Here is a 24980-nt window from a genome sequence, read left to right as displayed (position 1 = left end):
TATGGAAGAGGAAAGACTATGTAACTATTATGACCTCAAAGAAATAGAGAATGAAACTAATATTATCCTCTATTTCCCTTTCAACAACAATATACGCTTGCTCTTATTCCAGAAAGCACACCAGATATACCCTGGCATTACGTGGCTGAGTGATGAGGAGAAACTGAAATGTTTTTTTATATTTCCGTTTGCAGAATATTTAGATAAATCCTGGAATAAAATAAAAATGGCTACCTATAATTCAATTGTAAAAATATTTAGCTTCTATGTGGTAAATGGCACGTCTGGATACAGATTGTTTATAGGCTTGTCTTCCATATAAATCTTCTCTTTGTGCCAGAAGGTTCAAATGCCTTCTATTTCTTTTTTTTCTTCTTTTTTTATCTGTATGTGTTATGTATGTATGTACGTGTATATATACAGCGTGTATGTACAGTTGAAGTCGGAAGTTTACGTACACCTTAGCCAAATACATCTAAACTCAGTTTTTCACAATTCCTGACATTTAAACCTCGTAAAAATTCCCAGTATTAGGTCAGTTAGGATCACCACTTTATTTTAAGATTGAGAAATGTCCGAATAATAGTAGAGAGAATGTTTTATTTCTTTCATCACATTCCCAGTGCATCAGAAGTTTACATACACTCAATTAGTATTTGGTAGCATTGCCTTTAACCTCTCTAGGGTATGTGGGAAGGTAGCGTCCCACCTCGTCAACAGCCAGTGAAACTGCAGGGCACCAAATTCAAAACAACAGAAATCCCATAATTTAAATTACTCAAACATACAAGTATTTTATACCATTTTAAAGATACACTTGTTGTAAATCTAGACAAAGTGTCCGATTTCAAAAAGGTTTTACGACGAAAGCACACCCAACGATTATGTTAGGTATGAGTCACAGAAAAACACAGCCATTTTTCCAGCCAAAGAGAGGAGTAACAAAAAGCAGAAATAGAGATAAAATGAATCACTAACCTTTGATGATCTTCATCAGATGATGCTCATAGGACTTCATGTTAAACAATACATGTACAATGTATGTATTTATATCCAAAAATCTGAGTTTAGGCGGGACGCTACTGTCTCACTTGGCAAAAAGCCAGAGAAAATGCAGAGCGCCAAATTCAAATTAATTACTATGAAAATTACTATAAAAATCAAACTTGCATTAAATCACACATGAAAGATACCAAATTAAAGCTACACTBGTTGTGAATCCAGCCAACATGTCAGAATTCAAATAGGCTTTTCGGCTAAAGCAAACGATGCTATTATCTGAGGATAGCACAATAGTAAACAAAGACAGAGAAGCATATTTCAACCCTGCAGGCGCGACACAAACGCAGAAATAAAAATATAATTCATGCCTTACCTTTGACGAGCTTCTGTTGTTGGCCCTCCAATATGTCCCATAAACATCACAAATGGTCCTTTTTTTCGATTAATTCCGGCGATATATATCCAAAATGTCAATTTATTTGGAGCTTTTGATCCAGAAAAACACCGGTTCCAACTTGCTCAAACGTGACTASAAAATATCTCAAAGATTACCTATAATCTTTGCCAAAAAATGTCAAACTACTTTTGTAATGCAACTTTAGGTATTTTTTAACGTTAATAATCGATCAAATTGAAGACGGGATGATCTGTGTTCAATACAGGATTAAAACCAACTATAGCTAGCTTTCTGGTCACGCGCATCTATCTAACAGGACACTTCATGTGACTCTCGTTCAAGATGGCGGTACTTCTTCATTACACAAAGGAATAACCTCAACCAATTTCTCAAGACTGGGGTGAAACGTTTCGGGTAGCCTTCCAAAAGCTTCCACAAAAAGTTGGATGAATTTTGACCCATTCCTCCTGACAGAGCTGGTGTAACTGAGTCAGGGTTGTAGGCCTCCTTGCACGCACACGCTTTTTCAGTTCTGCCCAAGATTTTCTATAGGTTTGAGGTCAGGGCTTTGTGATGGCCACTCCAATACCTTGACTTTGTTGTCCTTAAGCCATTTTGCCACAACTTTGGAAGTATGCTTGGGGTCATTGTCCATTTGGAAGATTTGCGACCAAGCTTTAACTTTTTCCTTTAAATTCTTTGGGACAGGTGGGCAGTACTGAGTAGCTTGGATAAAAAGGTGCCCAGAGTAAACTGCCTGCTACTCTGTCCTAAAAGCTAGAATATGCATATAATTAGCAGATTTGGATAGAAAACACTCTGGCGTTTCTAAAACTGTTTGAATGATGTCTGTGAGTATAACAGAACTCATATGGCAGGCAAAAACCTGAAAAGATCAAATTCCAACCAGGAAGTGGGAAATCTGAGGTTTGTAGTTTGTAGTAATTTGTAGTTTGTAGTAACTCTTTGCCTAAAGATACAGTGGAATGGGGTCATATTGCACTTCCTACGGCTTCCACTAGATGTCAACAGTCTTTAGAACCTTGTTTGATGCTTCTACTATAAAGGAGGGGGGAATGAGAGGGGATTGAGTCAGCGGTCTGGCAGAGTGCCACGAGCTGGTCATGCGCATTCACATGAGAGGTAGCTTGCGTTCCATTGCATTTCTGAAGACAAAGGAATTCTCCGTTGGAACATTATTGAAGATTTATGATAAAAACATCCTAAAGATTGATTCTATACTTAGTTTGACATGTTTCTACGAACTGTAATATGACTTTTCGTCTGAACTTTCGCCTGGACCTGCCAGCGCGTCGTCAGTTTGGATTGTGTACTAAACGCACAAACAAAAGGAGGTGTTTGGACATAAATGATGGACTTATTCGAACAAATCAAACATTTTTTGTGGAACTGTGATTCCTGGGAGTGCATTCTGATGAAGATCATCAAAGGTAAGTGAATATTTATAATGCTATTTCTGACTTTGTTGACTCCACAACATGGCGGATATCTCTTTGCTTGTTTGGGCTCTGAACGCTGTACTCAGATTATTGCATGGCTCGTGTCTTTTCCGTAAAGCTTTTTTGAAATCTGACACAGTGGTTGCATTAAGGAGAAGTGTATCTAAAGTTCCATGAATAACACATGTATTTTCATCAACATTTATGATGAGTATTTCTGTAAATTGATGTGGCTCTCTGCAAAATCACCGGATGTTTTGGAAGCAAAACATTACTGAACGTAACGCGCCAATGTAAACTGAGATTTTTGGATATAAATATGAACTTTATCGAACAAAACATACATGTATTGTGTAACATGAAGTCCTATGAGTGTCATCTGATGATCAAAGGTTAGTGATTCATTTTATCTCTATTTATGCTTTTTGTGACTCCTCTCTTTGGCTGGAAAAATGGCTGTGTTTTTCGGTGGCTATGTACTGACCTAACATAATCGTTTGGTGTGCTTTCGTYGTAAAGCCTTTTTGAAATCTGACACGATGGCTGGACTCACAACAAGTGTAGCTTTAATTTGGTGTATTGCATGTGTGATTTGATGAAAGTTTAATTTTTATAGTAATTTATTTGAATTTGGCACTCTGCATTTTCACGCTAGCGTCCCACATATCCCAGAGAGGTTAACGAGTCCGACAAGAACGATATCCTGCTTTCACTAGAACAGGCCCAGATCCACATCCAAGTAAAGACGCCGGGAAAGGGGACGCAGATCGGGGATCCTTCTGAGAATCCGGAGGCGAGCGAGCAATGCCTWCCATTCTTCTTGCTAACGTAACATCTTATGCTAACGTAACATCATAACATCTAACTGTAACATCTTATGTTTCACCAGGACATGGCTGAACAAAGCAATGGACAATATACAGCTAGCGGGATATTCCATTCCCCGGCACAACAGAGACGCTACCTCTGGTAAGACGAGGGGTGGGGGTGTGTGTATTCTTGTCAATAACAGCTGGTGAGCAATGTCTAATACTAAAAAAGTCTTGAGGTATTGCTCACCTGAGGTAGAGTACCGTATGATAAGCTCTCGACTATCTACTATCTACCTGTATTATTCGTAGCCGTCTATTTACCACCACAAAGCGAAGCTGCACTAAGACCGCTCTCAACCAACTCTATAAGGCCATAAGCAAAGAAGAAAATGCTCACCCAGATGCGACATTCCTAGTGGCCGGGGACTTTAATGCAGGCAAACTTAAGTCAGTTTTACAAACATTTTACCAGCATGTGCAACCAGGGGTAAAAAATCCTAGACCACCTTTATTCCACACACAGAGATGCATACAAAACTCTCCCCTGCCCTCCATTTGGCAAATCTGACCATAATTCTATCCTCCTGATTCCTGCTTACAAGCAAAAACTAAAGCAGGAAGTACCAGTGATGCGCTTAATACGGAAGTGGTCAGATGACGCGGATGCTACACTACTGGACTGTTTTGCAAGCACAGACTGGAATATGTTCCGGGATTCATCCAATGGCATTGAGGAATACACCACCTCAGTAATCGGCTTCATCAATAAGTGCATCGATGACGTCGTCCGCACAGTGACTGTACGTATATATCCAAACCAGAAGCCATGGATTACAGGCAACATCCGCATCGAGCTAAAGGCAGGAGCTGCCGCTTTCAAGGAGTGGGAGACTAATTTGGACGGTTATAAGAAATCCCGCTATGCCCTCAGACAAACCATCAAACAAGCAAAGCGTCAATACAGGATTAAGATTGAATCCTACTACAGTCATCCAGAACAGCTGGTGCTCTCGTGCATGCTTCAGTGTTGTTTGTCTTGAAGTGAGCATTAAAGGCATTTAGCTAGTAGGCTCACATCACTGGGCAGCTCGCGTCTCTGATGCTCGTTGGATGTGGCAGGACTTGAATACTATTACGGACTACAAAGGGAAACCCAGACGCGAGCTGCCCAGTGATGTGAGCCTACTAGCTAAATGCCTTTAATGCTCACTTCAAGACAAGCAACACTGAAGCATGCACGAGAGCACCAGCTGTTCTGGATGACTGTGTGATAACGCTCTCGGTAGCCGATGTGAACAAAACCTTTAAACAGGTCAACATTCACAAAGCCGCTGGGCCAGAAGGATTACCAGGACATGTACTCAAAGCATGCGCGGACCAACTGTCAAGTGTCTTCACTGACATTTTCAACCTCTTCCTGACCGAGTCTGTAATAGCTACATGTTTCAAGCAGACCACCATAGTCCCTGTGCTCAAGGAAGCGAAGGTAACCTGCCTAAATGATTACCGCCCCATGGCACTCACGTCGGTAGCCATGAAGTACTTTGAAAGGCTGGTCATGGCTCACATCAACAACAACAACAACAACATACTGCCCCAACAGATCCACAGATGACGCAATCTCAATCGTACTCCCTTTCCCACCTGCAAAAAAGGAACACCTATGTGAGAATGCTATTCATTGACTAAGCTCAGCGTTCAACACCACATTGCCCTCAAAGCTCATCACTAAGCTAAGGACCCTGGGACTAAACACCTCCCTCTGCAACTGGATCCTGGACTTCCTGACGGGCCGCCCCATGTGGTAAGAGTAGGCAACAACACATCTACCACGCTGATCCTTAACACTGGGGCCCCACAGGGGTGTGTACTTAGTCCCCTCCTGTATTCCCTGTTCACCCACGACTGTGTGGCCAAACACGACTATAACACCATCATTAAGTTTGCTGACGACACAACAGTGGTAGGCCTGATCACCGACAATGATGAGACGGCCTATAGGGAGGAGGTCAGAGAACTGTTAGTGTGGTGCCAGGACAACAACCTCTCCCTTAATGTGAGCAAGAAAATGGAGCTGATCGTGGACTACAGGAAAAGGCGGGCCCAACAGGCCCCCATTAACATTGACCAAGTTCCTTGGTGTCCACATCACCAACGAACTATCATGTTCTAAACATACCAAGACAGTCGTGAAGAGGGCACGACAAAACCTTTTCCCCCTCAGGAGACTGAAAAGATTTGGCATGGGTCCCCAGATCCTCAAAAGATTCTACAGCTGCACCATCGAGAGCATCCTGACCGATTGCATCACTGCCTGGTATGGCAACTGCTCGGCATCTGACAGTAAGGTACTACAGAGGGTAGTGCGAACGGCCCAGTACATCACTGGGGCCAAGCTTCCTGCAGTCCAGGACCTATATAATAGGCGGTGTCAGAGGAAAGCCCATAAAATTGTCAGAGACTCCAGTCACCCAAGTTATAGACTGTTTTCTTTGCTACCGCACGGCAAGCGGTTACGAAGTGCCAAGTCTTGGACCAAAAGGCTCCTCAACAGCTTCTACCCCCAAGCCATTAGACTGCTGAACAATTCATAAAAATCGCCACTGGACAATTTATATTGACCCCACCTCTTCTACACTGCTGCTACTCATTGTTTGTTTGTTACCTATGCATAGTCACTTCGCCCCCACCTACATGTTCAGATTACCTCAACTAGCCTGTACCCTGCACCCTTAGCGGTGCCCCCCTGTATATAGGCTTGTTATTGTTATTCTTATTGTGTTACTTTTTACTATTACTTTTTATTTTAGACTAGCCTTGGTAAATATTTTCGTCTTCTTGAACTGCACTGTAGGTTACGGGCTTGTAAATAAGCATTTCACGGTGAGATCTACACTTGTTGTATTCGGCGCATGTGGCAAATACATTTTCAATTGTTAACTTTGCACCTGGTGCAGATGCAGAGTAAAACTGGCCCTGGAAGTTTACTTGTTTACCAAAAAAGTGTCGGGTGGCCGCTTTGTTGTTGTTATTTTTGAATCCCAGATTGCCCACTTACCACAGAATGTTGGCCAAATTCAATTGGTCTGGCTATAGGCCTATAGTCAGGTAACCGTGGTCAGTGGTACGAAATAAAATACAATCCAAAAAAAGCAGACAACAATCATATTTCACATAGTTTTATTTATTTTGAACAAAATTTTAATAAATGTGGCTGCATTTCTCTTATGTTCAAAAAAGATGATGACTTTCGAGACGCATTATAAATTATTTCATCAAACTCTTTTGTAGAAAAAGAAAAGATAATTGCACTAAAGCATCTATCGTATGATAATATGACAATAGTAAGATAAGGTATCTGTGTAATTTTTTTTTTTACAATTTTCATCATAATTCCCACCTTTTTCTTCATTATTTTCCTTGCACACACCTATCACACCTTTTCCCAATCTTCTCTCTCCTACTGATCTGACATACAATGCTGTAGACAGTTCTTAACAAGGTCCAACTCCAAACGAAGTACAACATTAAAAGGCTTTATAAAGCATACATAAAGTACTCATAAGCACTACAAACTGTAGATGCTTATGAAGCCTTTACAAGTTGTAGTTTGTTTGAAGTGAGACCATTAACAGAAAATGCAACCAAAAACAAGAAAAACAAACACAAGAAGCTTCCCCTAAATAGAAAAACAGAAAAATCTCCAAGATGTAGACATCTTGAGTATCTCACTTCTCTAGGACATATTTACACCAGTAAACACTCCAGTTGTTCAACTGAAGTACAATGCATATGGCATAACATGTCATTCAACATAGTATTTTTTTCAGAAAAATAATTACACAACCATTGTGCAGACAAACTCTCTGTTGAATCACAAAAACATCAGTTGTATCACAACCATTGTGCCAAATGTGTTGTACATCAGTTGTGCAACTTGAGTATGTACGGGGCCAGACAGGGGTAGGACATCTGCATAGATCCACAAGGTTCAGATCATGAATGTTTGGGGGAGTTTGTGGGAGGTTATTTCTACAGAGAGGGGGTTACATCCGCTGCTGTCTTTTGGGGGAATAAAGTAAAGGTAAGGGAAACAATAAAGTAATGTTGTTCATCGATGGCGACAAAGAACAGTTCACCTCGATGAGTGTCTGTGAGAGTGTCTGTTACGAGAACCTAAGGAGAAAATAATGTGAAAAGGCTAAAGCACATAGACTTTCAGGGTGAAGTTTTCCCTAGGTAAAGATCTAGGATCAGTTTCCCTCCCCCAATTCTAACACCTACCATTAGTGGGTCAAATGCAGAACTGACCCAAGATCAGGGTCTTGAGGAAACGTCACCCTAATCGTCAGATTGATGTCTTCATGCCCGAGTACCGTTGACTTCAGAGTTATTCCGGCAGTACCGATTATATGTACGTGTAGAAAAAACAAAGGTGCCATAATATGCGCTACTCAGTTGAACGGGAAGGATAAGACAGGGATGTCAAGGTCAAAGGTGAAAGCATAAGGAGCCTATAAAATTTCTTCCCCTATGTGCCATATCAATGAGTACCGGTTAGCAGCAGTCACACCAACGGAAGGAAATTAAGTATGTAGAGCCAGCCCTTGAGAACTCCTTACCCTCACACAAACGCCTACTAGCTAAGGCCTTAGCTCTGTGTAAAGATACAAGGTGATTATCTTGGTCACGATGATAATAAGGTCAAATAGAGACAAAGAAGAGAGGGTATGTATGATCCATCCTGGGTTCACATTGTGTCCGTTTTCTGTCAATTGTGTTGAGCATTTGATTGAGCTTGTCTGGAGATGAGATGGGCAAGATTTTCAGTTATACTTTTGGGATAATCCCATTGGTTACATTGCGCCAGGCAAGCTCAATCGAGTGCAACTAAAATATTTCAAAGAGAACAAATACTATTTGAACCCAGGTCTTGTGACACCTCTCCCACTGTGTGAAGTGAACTGGCTGTAATGTACTGGTATGATGTACCAGAGCCTTATATTGAGAAATATATGAGTCAAATATAAAAGCCAAACTTGGATGTACTGCTTTAGAAAAACAGAGTCAATCTAAGCCAACAGGTCACTTGATTTGAGGTAAATTGAGCTTCGTAAATCTGACCGCCCCTTTGGGCCCATTACATACAAACACATGGATAATGAGAGAGAAACTTATTGGCTCAAATAATATGAACTCGGAAGTACACTGAAGTCCATCGGTGGGAAAGTTTTGAATCCAAGTGAAAAGACCTCCACTGCTACMCTATTCACACTACTGAGCCGAGCTAAAACGAGCTGAGCTGTACTGTACTGGCCTGGTTACATGCAACCGTGTAAAGAAAATAATCCAAGCGAGCACAATACGGTTCAAGTCGGCAAAACAGTGTAAAAAGTTATACTATACCTGCTCTTCACTGGCTCTGTATTACTTATATGTACTGCCATGAGAGAACCCTGCAATGACTGATATGTTCTATGTATCCACCAGGACAGGGGGGATCAATAAGTGTTTACTCTTTCTGTTTGTGAGTGTTTGAGTTAATAATATTGTTAGCATATCCAAGAGCAGCTAAATGTTACTGGTTAAGAGAGGGATGTATAAAAACACACAGGTTGGTGATACCTTTTTCAATATTCTCTGCCTCTTATATGATCTAAGACAACCCACTCACATTCCAACAAACTCCACAAACAACTGAACCAGGAGGAGAAAAAAAACAATATAGTACATCCTGAAGAAACAAGAGACTGAAAAGGTGAACTCAGGTTTAGATTGACACGGTGATATGATATTGATCCTTTGGTCTGAGATGTGTTGGCCCCACCCACGTCGTCACCTCACCACATGACTACCTATTCCCAGCATCCTTTGCTCCAGGGAAATTGCTCTCACTTCCTCTGGCCCAATGAGGCTTCGACAGCACATACCAGGGACCTTCCAGGGTTCTCTCTGAACAGAGAGCMAGAACTGGTCAGAACCGGTTTTGCAACTCACTCATTCCCAAATAAAACCTTGAGTTTCTTTTCCATTTTTTTTTCATTATTCCTCACTGGAGGAGCTTTCCTCCAGGGGGAAAATGGCTGCCACACCGACGACCCCAGTGGAATTGTGGGATGCGGTGGTAATGGTGACTACGGTGTGCAGGAGAACAAAGACCAGCATGCACAGCTTCAGCCGGCCGCTGCTGCTGCACAGTCTGGTGGGTGTGGCGGCCGAGGTGACTGATGTTGACGCCCCCTGTTGGTGATGGCAGGAGGGAGTTGGAGTTCTTTTCAGCGTCCCACGAGAACGGTTGTCCGGTTTAGAGTCCCACCGAACGTCGCAGCACTCTGCCTGGCTGTTGGGCTGCCCATGGCTCCCCAGTAGCCCTGTAGGGGACGAAGAGAGTAGTGGGTAAACACTGATATAAGCCATAGATGCTCATGTCTCTGTGCATCCCTCTCATGCATCCCTGTGTGTCTGTWTCATCCATGCCTGTGTCTGATGATGATGACAAACCCAATTTCCCCAATACCAATAAAGTGTATTCATTCATTCAGATGACCCACAATAAACTGAATAAAAGACCCAGCCTAGTTCCAGCCTTACTTGCAGTGTGGTAATGCAGTGTTTTGTTGAAATGTATCACCAAAAAATAGACAGATGACCATGTGCATGAGAGCATAAATACCAGTCAGTATGCACGTTTATCCCAGTCTTCATATGACTCAACTATCAGTATCATTATGTTATATGCTGTATCATAACCTAACATTAATAATCCTTTATTGAACTCTAAATGAAAAAAAGACGAAGTGACATTTTGTAGGGACCCCATACTGCAGCACGGTAAATATAATCTACACCACTGCCCTCCAGGACACCTACAGCACCCGATGTCACAGGAAGGCCAAAAAGATCATCAAGGACAACAACCACCCGAGCCACTGCCTGTTCACCCTGATACCATCTAGAAGGCGAGATCAGTACAGGTGCATCAAAGCTGGGACCGAGAGACAGAAGCTATTTTTCAATCTCAAGTCCATCAGACTGTTAAACAGCCGTCACTAACACAGAGAGGCTGCTGCCTACATACAGACGTATAGATAGATCACTAGTCACTTTAATAATGCCAATTTAATAATTTGTACATATCTTGAATTACTCATCCCATATGTACAGGTGAAGTCGGAAGTTTACATACACTTAGATTGGAGTCAATAAAACTCAACTTAAACTTAAAACTAGTTTTTCAACCACTCCACAAATTTCTTGTTAACAAACTATAGTTTTGGACAATTTATTTTGTTTATCTATTTTGTGCAGGACACAAGTCATTTTTCCAACAATTGTTACCAGACAGATTATTTCACTTATAATTCACTGWATCACAATTCTGGTGGGTCAGAAGTTTACATACACTAAGTTGACTGTGCCATTAAACAGCTTAGAAAATTCCAGAAAATGATGTCATGGCTTTAGAAGCTTCTGATAGGCTAATTGACATCATTTGAGTCAATTTAAGGTGTACCTGTGGATATATTTCAAGGTATATCTTCAAACTCAGTGCCTCTTTGCTTGAAATCATCGGAAAATCAAAAGACCTAAGCCRAGACCTCAAAAAAACAATTGTAGACCTCCACAAGACTGGTTAATCATTGGGAGCAATTTCCAAATGCCTGAAGGTACCACGTTCATCTGTACAAACAATAGTACGCAAGTATAAACACCATGGGACCACGCAGCCATCATACCGCTCAGGAAGGAGACACGTTCTGTCTCCTAGAGATAAATGTACTTTGTTGCAAAAAATGCAAATCAATCCCAGAACAACAGCAAAGGAAAATTATGTGCAAATATTGAAGCAACATCTAGAGACATCAATCAGGACGTTAAAAGCTTGGTCGCAAATGGGTCTTCCAAATGGACAATGACCCCAAGCATACTTCTAAAGTTGTGGCAAAATGGCTTAAGGACAACAAAGTCAAGGTATTGGAGTGGCCATCATAAAGCCCTGAGAATTTGTGGGTAAAACTGAAAAAGCGTCCCGGAGCAAGGAGGCCTACAAACCTGACTCAGTTACACCAGCTCTGTCAGGAGGAATGGGCCAAAATTCACCCAACTAATTGTGGGAAGCTTGTGGAAGGCTACCCGAAACGTTTGACCCAAGTTAAACAATTTAAAGGCAATGCTACCAAATACTAATTGAGTGTATGTAAACTTCTGACGTACTGGGAATGTGATGAAAGAAATAAAAGCTGAAATAAATCAATCATTCTCTCTACTATTATTCTGACATTTCACATTCTTAAAATAAAGTGGTGATCCTAACTGACCTATGACAGGGAATTTGCACTAGGATTAAATGTCAGGAATTGTGAAAACTGAGTTTAAATGTATTTGGCTAAGGTGTATGTAAACTTCCATCTTTTACTCTATTTTTATACCATCTATTGCATCTTGCCTATGCCGCTCGGTCATCGCTCATCCATATAATTATATATTCTTATTCCGTCCCTTAGATTTGTGTGTATTAGGTAGTTGTTGTGGAATTGTTAGATTACTTGCTTGATATTACTGCACTGTCGGAACTAGAAGCGGAAGCATTTTGCTCCACTCGCAATAACATCTGCTAACCATGTGTATGTGACCAATAAAATGTGATTTGATTTGATGTCAGACTTGTGTAATCTCTCTTCAAATCAACTGCCAGTTTACACTAAATGAAGACATCAAATGAGCATCAGAAAACGGGGATCTCAAAAGGCAAAGCCTACCATTTAATCGCTGACGCACAAGTAATACAAAAATATCAAAGGCTGTTCTAATTACGGTATTGAAATAATTAACATTTTTGGGGCTGAGGGAGGAAATGACAGAGCACCCCACTGAGATCAAATCAGGACAGGTCATGTTATTCTGGTTCTGTCTTGATCACTGTGGAATATTAAAATACTACAGTGGAGTTGTACCCCATCACAGTGACTGTCTCAGCAATACACTTTACACTGAGGGAAGTGTCATTGATTTTACTAACACTGCCTTATATGTCCACTAGATGTCGCTAGTGACAAGTACTATAATTCATTATTGGCTTGAGTACCAGAGTTCAAAACCATACAACTTTATCGATACCACTGAAAAGTTATTATACAAGGGATCATCAGGGGCACAAGAGCACAATTAAATATATCCTGGAACATACAATTCCATCTAAATTCGTGTCAGTGGACATAGGAGTGCAAATAAATTCCTAAAATTAGTACATTTCAAAATTAATTGACACAAGCCCATATTTCCTAGATCCATGGTGCATCTCAGCTAAACAGCATAGCCCTAGAGTGAATATACGCCCACCCGTACAAGCTGTGGCTACAAATCACACTTGATTGATTGACTGACTGATTGATCAGTCCATACCACCACACCCACCTGTACATATGAAGCTGGGGCTTCCTCCGTGGATGAGATCGTCGTTGTCCGGTAGTATGAAGGGACACCTCTGCTGAACCTCAAGGCAGTACTGGAGACAAGGTACTGTCCTTCCACAATGCCTTTGTGTGGTGGGGAAATACTGTGCACACAGCCACGGTTTGTAGGCAACCTGAGAGGTAGAAGATGGAGCTTGTTAGTTAAACCAAATTAAACCCATTTGTAAAGTCAAACAACTTAAAGGGGAAGTTCAATTTTAGCACATCATAAAWAAGCAAACTATTACTTTGACATCCAGACTAAGCTATGTCTGTTCAAAAACAAAAATCTCAGTTGTCTTCTGTTTGGCTCTGAATGTTAGTAAATAACATCCATCCTATCTTCAAAACCAGAGATTTTTCAGTACACATATTTCCAGAAAATACTATAGGAATCTTTCAGAAACAGAGATTTAACAATTTCTCACAGATCTTGCAAAATCCCATTCGATGTGATTCAGCCTTATAAATTGATATGTGTTAGCGATACATGACTGTATAAAAGACAACCAGATGCCAATCATCAATTGTCAATGTAATCCACCCATGACATGTGACTAAATCATATTTGTTGTAATTAGGAGTGCTTTGATGTAATTAAAGTATCTTGAGGAGAACAAGGAGTTGTGGCAGTGTGCCATAGCTGAGCTATTTTGGTAAATACAGAGGCAAGGTTCCTCTCATACTACTTGTACTTATGTCCTTCCTCTTATACTACTTTCCTACTTACATGATACCTAAAAGGAGTATATGAAAACAATATGAAAAGAATAGCAGAAGGTATAGAGTTACAAAATTCCAGTAACTTTCACAAATTGTCCCAGTTTTCCCATAATAGTGGTTGGAGATGATTGGTATTAGGAGAGGAAAAGCCAGAAGTAGCTTATGGCAAACCTCCTGGAAAACTGGGACTTTTGGAAAGTTACCAGAATTTTACAACCCAAGGAAGGCTGGGTGGGGTTGCTGCCATATCACTTTTAAATGTCCAATTATGCAGTATCAGAACCTAAGGAAAGTAAGAAAATAATTTTGAACTCAACGATTCTACTAATTACTGTTCAGTACATTGTATTTGGAATCACCTGGGCCTGTGTTCATAAAGCTTTCAGTTATTCAGCACTCCTACTCTTGCTGCTATTACCTATATACAACCAGCAGAGGAGAATATCTCTTCCTAATTGATCCTCAGGATGAGGTTCTCTGATACCCAGCCAAGCCCCATAAAGTATGACATTTACAATAGTACATACATACATTTTCATATTGGTAGTCCCAGCGGGAATTGAACCCACAACCCTGGCATTACAAGTACCATTCACTACCAACTGAGCCACACAAGACCATTCATAGTGCTGCTACTGCCAATGCACTGTACAACCGACTCCGCCCTTAAACAAATCAATGGCCCCCATCCCCCAGTGCAATCTCCCTTTCTCCCAGTATACGACACTACCTTCACACAAAAATGCATAATGTATCTATCAGGGATTGACTATAAAAAGAAATGAAATCACATACACATATTTAGCAGATGTTGTTGCGGGTGTAGCGAAATGCTTGTGTTCCTAGTTCCAAAAGTGCAGTAGTATCTAACAATTCACAACAATACACAAACATCTAAAAGTATCACATCCAGCCCTGCTTGGGAGTCCCATAGGGCAGCGCATGACTGGCCCAGTGTCGTCCGGGTTTGGCCGGGGTAGGCCGTCATTGTAAATAAKAATTTTTCTTAACTGACTTGCCTAGTTAAATAAAGGTTCAATTAAAAATATATATTTTTTAAGAATGGAATTAAGAAATGCATAAAGGAATGTTGGAGTGGCATTGACTAAAATACAGTAGAATAAAGTATATACATATGAAATGAGTAAAGCAGCATGCAATGTCCAAGATCAGCTCCTACGTTTTGTTGACGTTGAGAGGAAATTATTTTCCTGGCACCACTCCTCCAGGGCCCTCACCTCCTCCCTTTCATCATTGCTGGTAATCAGACTGTTTTGTTTGTGTTTCAGTGGATTGGTGTATCTAAGCCCACACAATAGTAAAGGTCAAGGGATCAGAGCTGGCAAAGTTTCCTAGGAGTTATAGTGTAAATTAGTCTTTGAGCATGCTAAACAGCGATAATGATAATATCGACCCGAACGGCCCGCGTCATTGGCTGAGAGCCAAGGTCAGAATTTAAGTGCCACTTTTGAATAATTGAATAATTTTGGACCTACCAGTTACAATAAAAAAWWTAWWWWWWTTWACTTAGCACTACTGAAAACTCTAAAATCTAGGCAATAATCAAACATTTCAGCTAAGTAGCCTTTTTTGCATTGTTCTGCTTTTGGATTCTGCTTTGTTATAGCTTATAGAATTGTATGGACAATCCATATCATTATATGTTCTTCTTTCTGTGTCCCTTATGGTGTATTAAAATAAATATTAGGTTGTCTTGTCTAACTCAATTCTGTTTTTACTTTGTTTCCAGGAAAATGACTCCCCTGAAAGTCCATTCATGGAGACTAAATCATGGAGACTAAATGGAACTGCAATGAGGGCCAGGAAAAGTGCAACCATTTCGTCGGTTTACTGTACACCGTAGCTCATTACATTAAAATGGGCTACACATCTGTTCCACCAAAAGAGAGCAAAACATTCTTGCCTCAAACATGGCACATTCCCAAGCATACGTCAGGTCTGCAGTAAAAACCTGTAAATACAGTTCAAATATTGAAAGTAAAGCCACCAAAGAAAGACAATGCACCTGCCAACAAGGTCCGAAGGACTTGTGAGTGGATTTTGCCAAACCTCTATTGTCCAGTCCCTACACCATTACCTAGTAAAGAGTTTGCAAGCAACATCCTGCAAAACCTTGCTGCAATTGGAAGCAACTGCCAGATGTAAACCTTGCTGGCCTCAAACTCAGAGCAACAGTATGTGCCTTCTGAGTATGGTGAGCTGCCCTTTGGATCTGGTCTGACCTACCAAATACACAACAACCCCCACCCATGGCCTCCTGGAGATCAAGTGCCCAGACCAGGGCAGTTTTACTGGTTGCAAGTACCTGACCCAAAGAGCAGATGGAACCTTCAGCCTGAAGCGAAATCACGAGTAGCCCTACCAGGTCACAATTGTATTCATCACATGCTTTGTAACAACAGGTGTAGACAACAACAATGCAGAGAGAAAGAAAATAGRTAAATAATAGACAAGTAATAACACATAAGAATAAAAGTAATAACAAATACACCACAATGATTAACTATGCTATATACATGGGGTACCAGTACCGAGTTGATGTGCAGGGGAACGTGTTAATTGAGGTAGATACTCTATGTACATGTAACTAGGAATAAAGTGACTAGGCAACAGGATAGATAATAAACAGCACCAAAAAAGTTAGTGCAGAAAGGGTCAATGCAGATAGTCCAGGCAGTCTTTTGGTAAACCAAAATCCGTCTGGCCCTGCGGCCTTGTGAATGTTGACCTGTTTAAAGGTCTTACTCATCCAGAACACCTGGTGCTCTCATCCATGGTTTAGTGTTGCTTGCATCGATGCAAGTTTAGAAGGCATCTAGATCGTCTGGGCAGATCATGGCTAGGTTTCCCTTTGCAATCTGTGATAGTTTGCAAGCCCTGCCACATCCGACAAGCGCCAGAGCCAGTGTAGTAGGATTCGATCTTAGTCCTGTATTGACGCTTTGCCTGTTTGATGGCTCGTCAGAGGTCGTAGCGGGATTTCTTATAAGCGTCAGGATTAATGTCATGCTTCTTGAAAGCGGCAGCTCTAACCTTTAGATCAGTGCGGATATTTCCTGTAATGTCTTCTGGTTGCGATATGTATGTACGGTCACTGTGGGGATGTTGTTGTCGATGCACTTATTAATGAAGCCGGTGGCTTATGTAGTAAACTCCTCAATGCCATCAGATTAATAAATGCAACAATTTCAAAGATTTTACTGAGTTACAGTTCATATAAGGAAATCAGTCAGTTGAAATGAATTCATTAGGACCTAATCTATGGGTGTGGATGAATGGGAATACAGATATGCATCTGTTGGTCATAGATACCTTWAAAAAAAGGTAGGGGCGTGGATCAGAAAACAAGTCATTATCTGGAGTGACCGCCATTTTCCCCATGCATCTCCTTCGCATAGAGTTGATCAGGTTGTTGATTGTGGCCTGTGGAATGTTGTCCCACTCCTCTTCAATGGCTGTGTGAAGTTGCTGAATATTGGTGGGAACTGGAACACACTGTTGTACATGTAAATCCAAGGCATCCCAGACATGCTCAATGGGTGACATATGGTGAGTGTGCAGGCCATTGAAGAACATGGGACATTTTCAGTTTCTAGGAACTGTGTACAGATCCTTGCGACATGAGGCCATGCATTATCATTCTGAAACATGAGGTGATGGCGGTGGAGGAATGGCATGTGTAACCTTTATTTAACTAGGCAAGTCAGTTAAGAACAATTTCTTATTTACAACGACAGACTACCCGGGAACAGTGGGTTAACTGTCTTGTTCAGGGGCAAAACAGCAGATTTTTATCTTGTCAGCTTGGGGATTCGATCCAGCAACCTTTCGGTTACTGGCCCAACACTTTGAACACTAGGCTACATGCCGCCACATGACAATGGGCCTCAGGATCTTGTCATGGTATCTCTGTGTATTCAAATTGCCCATCGATAAAATGCAATTGTGTTCATTGTGCAAAGCTTATGCCTGCCCATATCATAACCCCACTGCCGCCATGGGCACTCTGTTCACGACGTTGGCATCAGCAAACCGCTCGCCCGGTGAGGTTGATACCGTGATTCATCCGTGAAGAACACACTTCTCCAGCGTGCCAGTGGCCATTGAAGGTGACCATTTGCCAACTGAAGTCGGTTACGACGCCGAATTGCAGTCAGGTCAAGACCCCGGTGAGGACGACGAGACGGTTTCTGATGGTTTCTTGCGCAGAAATTCTTTGGTTGCGCAAACCCAAAGTTTCATCAGCTGTCTGGGTGGCTGGTCTCAGATGATCCCGCAGGTGAAGAAGCCGGATTTGGAGGTCCTGGGCTGGCGTGGTTACACGTCATGTGTGGTTATGAGGCCAGTTGGACGTAGTGCCAAATTCTCTAAAACTACATTAAAGGCWGYTTATAGCAGAGAAATTAACATTCAATTATCTGGCAACAGCTCTGGTGGACATTCCTGCAGTCAGCATGACAATTGCATGTTCCCTCAAAACTTGAGACATCTGTGGCATTGTGTTGTGTGACAAAACTGCACATTTCAGAGTGGCCTTTAATTGTCCCCAACACAAGATGCACCTGTGTAATGATAATGCTGTTTAATCAGATTCATGATATGCCACACCTGTCACGTGGATGGATTATCTTGGCAACGGAGAAATGCTCACTAACAGGGATGTAAACCAATTTTTGCACATTTTTTTTTGTTGCTTTTTGTAAATATGGACAATTTCTGGGATGTTTTATTTCAGCTCATGAAACATGGGACCAACACTTTACATGTTGCGTTTATATTTTTGTTCAATGCGTATTCCCTGAGCTTTCTTAAATCTGCTAGATATAGGACAGACATTTCAAAACCTTATTCCTTATGATTTATTTTTTTACTGTCTTTTTTGCCATTTATGAATGTGTTATTCAATGCGTTGTTATGGGCAAATTTCAATATTTTATCAAATACTTAAAAAAAATAATTGATACCTAAAGTGGTACTACATTTTTGATATCAAACAGCTAAATGAAGAGGGGTTGAGGGTAGCTGAAGGATGGGACTGAAAATAAACAAAAGATAACTAATGTAAAAATACACTGTGTCCGTAAAATGTATATAGTATGTATAAGCTGGAAGTAGAAGCCTAAGTGTTGTTGTCCATTAGTTTACTCAAATTAGGGGAAGGGTGGTAGGGTTTAAAATAATTGCCAAGAAACTGAAGATCTCATACAACGCTGTGTACTACTCCCTTCATAGAACAGCGCAAACTGGCTCTAACCAGAATATAAAGAGGAGTGGGAGGCCCCGGTGCACAACTGAGCAAGAGGACAAGAACATTACAGTGTCTAGTTTGAGAAACAAACGCCTCAYAAGTCCTCAACTGGCAGCTTCATTAAATAGTACCCACAAAAAACAGTGAAAAACTGTGAAGAGGCGACTCCGGGAGGCTGGCCTTCTAGGCAGAGTTGCAAAGAAAAAGTAATATCTCAGATTGGCCAATAAAAATAAAAGATTAAGATGGGCAAAATAACACAGACAATGATCAGAGGAACTCTGCCTAGAAGGCCAGCATACCGGAGTCGCCTCTTCACTGTTGACGTTGAGACTGGTGTTTTGCAGGTACTATTTAATGAAGCTTCCAGTTGAGGACTTGTGAGGCGTCTGTTTCTTTGTGTGACAGAGACCACAAAAATATATCAGTTTACTCATCCAGTGCTAARCTTTAGGAATGTTGCTACTTATCCATAGGATATAATGTATTTGTCATTTTCAGGAACTATCGCTTTTTTTATTTTATTTTTATTTATTTTACCATTATTTTACCAGGTAAGTTGACTGAGAACACGTTCTCATTTGCAGCAACGACCTGGGGAATAGTTACAGGGGAGAGGAGGGGGATGAATGAGCCAATTATAAACTGGGGATTATTAGGTGACCATGATGGTTTTGAGGGCCAGATTGGGAATTTAGCCAGGACACCGGGGTTAACACCCCTACTCTTACGATAAGTGCCATGGGATCTTTAATGACCTCAGAGAGTCAGGACACCCGTTTAACGTCCCATCCGAAAGACGGCACCCTACACAGGGCAGTGCTTTAACGAATGTGTGATGAACATGAATGAATATATTTGAAAGAATGGAGGGTTTTCTCKTTATTTCACCATTAAATATCTGTACTTTTCCATTGAAATTTAAATAATAATAAAAAAGATAGAACCTTACGGCTGAACCCAGATTGACATTTCAGGGATTGAAGGGGGTGGTCTGGCGTTTGCACATGACTTGAGTTTTCAATTGCTAGTAATCAATAAAATGTGATAAGTTTGTTCTAATCAATCAATCTTGGTTTCATCAGACCAGAGAATCTTGTTTCTCATGGTMTGAGAGTCTTTAGTTGCCTTTTGGCAAACTCCAAGCGGGCTGTCATGTGCCTTTTACTGAGGAGTGTTACCCAAAAAWAATTTGGTTCCCTTCCCCAGATCTGTTCCCTGTCACAACCCTGTCTCGGAGCTCTACGAACAATTCCTTCGACCTCAAGGCTTGGTTTTTGTTCTGACATGCAATGTCAACTGTGGGAACTTATATAGACAGGTGTGTGCCTTTTCATATCATGTCCAATCAATTGTAGRAACATCTCAAGGATGATCAATGGAAACAGGGTGCACCTGAGCTCAATTTTGAGTCTCATAGCAAAGTCTGAGTACTAATGTTAWTACGGTGTTTCTGCTTTTTATTTTAAATCCATTTGGCAAAATTTCTAAAAACCTATTTTTGCTTTGTCATCATGGAGTATTGTGTGTAGATTGATGATTTTTATTTATTTATCTATTTTATTAGAAGGGAAATCTTAACACTACAGCATACAACGACAATCTAGACGATTCTGTGCTTCCAACTTTGTGGCAACAGTTTGGGGAAGGCCCTTTCCTGTTTAAGCATGACAATGCCCCCATGCACAAAGCGAGGTCCATAGAGAAATTGTTTGCCGAGATCGGTGTGGAAGAACTTTACTGGCCTGCATACAGCCCTGACCTCAACCCCATCGAACACATTTGGGATGAATTGGAATGCCAATTGCGAGCCAGATCTAATGCTGTTGTGGCTGAATGGACTCAAGTCCCCACAGCAATGTTCCAACATCTAGTGGAAAGCCTACCCAGAAGAGTGGAGGCTGTTCTAGCAGCAAAAGGGGGACCAACTCCATATTATTGCCCATGATTTTGGAATTAGATTTTCAACAAGCACATGTACATATGTACATATACAAACACATACACATATATTGAGTTGCACCCCCCCCACCCTTTTCCCCTCAGAACAGCCTCAATTCATCGAGGCATGGACTCTACAAGGTGTCGAAAGTGTTCCACAGGGATGCTGGCCTATGTTGAATCCAATGCTTCCCACAGTTGTGTCAAGTTGGCTGGATATCCTTTGGGTGGTGGACCATTCTTTATACACACTGTTGAGTGTGAAAAGCCAGAAGGGTTGCAGTTCTTGATACAAACCCCATGCAAAGGCACTTAAATATTTTGTCTTGCCCATTCACCCTCTGAACGGCACACATACATAATAATCCATGTGTCAAATGTTTCAAGGCTTCAAATGTAACTAAATTAATTATCTAAAAGTAATTATTTACCATGAGAGGGCCATAAACAATAATTAGTAATGCTACATACTCTAAGAAAGGCTCAAATCTCACCTTGCTGGTAAAGATAGTTATACATTGCTGAGGTGTAGTCACTTTTTAGGACACAAGCTCAAGTACAGTACACAGTACAAATATGATACAAATATGAAAATATGAAATATTTTATATGATGTATTTCCTTTGCAACAAAACTATATAAGGCTTGAAATTGCTTCAATGTTTCTAAATATTTGTATAAATAATTTATTAAACGACTAACTATAAGATTTCACCTTCCTTATAACTGTAAAATACATATTTGTATAATTAGTGTTTCAGAAAATTTGCATATTTTTTAAAGGTCTCTCTTGATCAAAACATCTGCCCCCATCGATGTGAACGTCTCATAGAGATGTAGCTTGGCTTCCTGAACTTCATTGGAAACTAGCCTTTCATCTCAAATTAATCTTGTCCGTCTATGACAAACATAATTTATTTTTAGAATACTGGCTATAAATCGATCTCTGAATGTGCTACAGCGACTCTCTMCTGCTGGGTTATGATGTAAGGATTCCAGGTATATGTGTTGTTAGAGGCTGTGAAGTAGGGTTCAGCCAGGWGTTGATGGACAGTCAGAAGGGTGAATTAAATGGTAGAAGTGGTGTCAGATTTCAATCCACGGTGTACATAGATCGATTTATAAATGAAAAAGTAGGTCGGGAACCGGTACCAGAACCGCGCAGGTTACCTAAACAGGGGATTTACATCAAAGAGGTTAAAAATCCTTCCTTAACCTGTCTCCTCCCCTTCATCTACACTGATTGAAGTGGATTTAACAAGTGACATCAAAAAGAGATCATAGCTTTCACCTGGATTCACCTGGTCGGTCTATGTCATGGAAAGTGTTCTTAATGTTTTATACTCAGTGTATTTACACACAACATGCGGTTGTAAAGGTGTGTTTAAACTCAAACTCTCACACAGGCAATCCATTGTGTTGAAAAAGCAGTTTGATCAATGACGAACACACACACACAGGACGCAAACACTATACACAATAGTAGACAAGTGTTTTGGAGATAATATTTTTCTGTAGTCCATGCATTGAGATTATTAAGACGAACTGATGACTCGCTCTCTCTCTCTCTGCCTCTCTCTACCTCCTTCTCTCACTCGTCTCTATCTCACGTGCATGCCTTCCTCTCCTTTTCGCCTGGACCGAAACGTGTATCCCCGAGATCATTTCGCATGCAATGCTGCTCTTCCTCCTCTCCTTTTCTGTTCTGTTCTTCTCTGCCCGGGAAAGAGAGGAATGGCGCACACCACACCAGGAATTGAGAGTTGCACACTAACACCTTCTATTGTGTGAATGCCATGAATACTATTGAGGAATATGCTATAGAAAATGTCAACGTAACATGTTGGTCCTCATCTTTTGACTAAAAGTGTCTGAAGAGAGAACAATTACTACACAACAGAGTCTGGCTTTATAACCTTGGTAATTATGATTTGTTAGGCGGCTATGCAAGCTATGCACTATAGGCCTACGTATAAGAACATGTTGAAGTGAAATCCTACAAAAACTGGGTAATACAAGCTAGAGAATACAGGCAGCGATGCAGAATCCAATAAAACGATTAGATTACACAATGACACAGAGGTATCGTATTAGTTTTATGTGCTAGACTGTTGCAAGGAACTGGCTAATGCTATGCTAACTGTGGAATGAAGTTTAGCTCTGGGTAGGTTGGCTGAGTTGGTACTCACAGTTCAGCAAGTAAAGGATTGAGCTAGTTTTTGTAGAAATTAGGCCCAAATCTGTTGCCTGGTATAAATAAAGAATGAGTCAAAAGCTGTGATCTGCTATACAGTACATCATCGCCATTCCCCATCCTAACATCATAGTAACATGCAATCCCAAATTAACCCCTAACCCCATATCCCTATATCCCCTAACCACGTATGTAGATCTGTGAGGACTGGATAGACATGAGCAATATGGTGGAAGGTCTACACCTGTTGTATTCGGCGCAAGTGACAAATAACATTTTATTTTATTTGAAAATATACCTAACCTATCAGATAGCAAGGTGGAACTACTTCCATATTGCCTATACCCATACAATCCTCTCCAATTTACACCACTGCCTAGGAGCTAGGGGCTGATTTTGGATTGGGCAGCATAGCACGTATGTTTATAATTATCTCTCCATCAAGCTGAGGCATGTACTTCATCGTGGCAAGTCCATTTATCCACCAAATGAGGCCCAACTGAATCAGATGTGCTTCTCTTCAGTCTGTGGCTGTGGGGTGGTGTAGCAAAGCAAAGCATATGCCCCTGATTTGGGGAGCCAGACAAAATTCCCTGCCACACACTGCTAGCATTAAATCTATCGGCTCCTTCGAGGTAATGCCACCCGCCACAAACGGGAAAAAAAAACATAAAATATTAATCACATTGTCGGTTATTGTCAGGATGATTTTCATTATGGCGCAGTCATGAAGTGCCTCTCTCCTCTCTGTTGGCTTGACCTGTCCTTGTCAAATCAAAGTTTATTTGTCACATGCGCTGAATACAACAGGTGTAGACCTTACAGTGAATTGCTTACTTACAGGCTCTAACCAATAGTGCAAAAAGGTATTAGGTGAACAATAGGTAGGTAAAGAAATAAAACAACAGTAAAAAGACAGGCTATATACAGTACGAGGCTATTAAAGTAGCGAGGCTACATACAGACACCGGTTAGTCAGGCTGATTGAGGCAGTATGTACATGTAGATATGGTTAAAGTGATTATGCATATACAGTGGGGCAAAAAGGTATTTAGTCAGCCACCAATTGTGCAAGTTCCCACACTTAAAAAGATGACAGAGCGCTGTAAGGCCTGGATTTTTTATGATTATTTGCAAATTATGGTGGAAAACTAAGTATTTGGTCAATAACAAAAGTTTATCTCAATACTTTGTTATATACCCTTTGTTGGCAATGACAGAGGTCAACGTTTTCTGTACGTCTTCACAAGGTTTTCCACACACTGTTGCTGGTATTTTGGCCATTCCTCCATGCAGATCTCCTCTAGAGCCAGTGATGTTTGGGGCTGTTGCTGGCACACGGACTTTCAACTCTCTCCAAAGATTTTCTATGGGGTTGAGATCTGGAGACTGGCTAGGCCACTCCAGGACCTTGAAATGCTTCTTACGAAGCCACTCCCTTCGTGTCCCGGGTGGTGTGTTGGGATCATTGTCATGCTGAAAGACCCAGCCACGTTCACTTCAATGCCCTTGCTGATGGAAGGAGGTTTTCACTCAAAATCTCACGATACATGGCCCATTCATTCTTTCCTTTACATGGATCAGTTTGTCCTGGTCCTTTTGCAGAAAAACAGCCCCAGCATGATGTTTCACCCCATGCTTCACAGTAGCGTATGGTTGTTCTTTGGATGCAACTCAGTCAGTTCTTTGTCCTCCAAACACGACGAGTTGAGTTTTATACCAAAAGTTCT

The 24980-nt window shown here is 41.0% G+C and overlaps 1 protein-coding gene across 1 annotated transcript in view; it reads right to left on the bottom strand.

Annotated features, from left to right (window-relative positions):
* Window positions 1-6865: 6865 nt before the first annotated feature.
* Window positions 6866-24980, bottom strand: part of LOC111953194 (NALCN channel auxiliary factor 1-like) — a 75124-nt gene continuing 57009 nt past the window's right edge. The window contains exons 2-3 of the mRNA XM_023972309.2: window positions 13086-13257; window positions 6866-10042 (exon numbers count right to left, since the gene is read on the bottom strand). Of these exons, the coding sequence (XP_023828077.1) occupies window positions 9714-10042; window positions 13086-13257 (501 nt within the window). The 3' untranslated portion in view covers window positions 6866-9713. The remainder of the gene's footprint in view (window positions 10043-13085; window positions 13258-24980) is intronic.

Source organism: Salvelinus sp. IW2-2015, linkage group LG27 (assembly GCF_002910315.2).
Source record: "Salvelinus sp. IW2-2015 linkage group LG27, ASM291031v2, whole genome shotgun sequence".
In the NCBI taxonomy this organism is placed as follows: Eukaryota; Metazoa; Chordata; class Actinopteri; order Salmoniformes; family Salmonidae; genus Salvelinus; species Salvelinus sp. IW2-2015.
The sequence above is the reverse complement of the archived record's forward strand: the minus strand, read 5'-3'. Positions and strand labels throughout refer to the sequence as shown.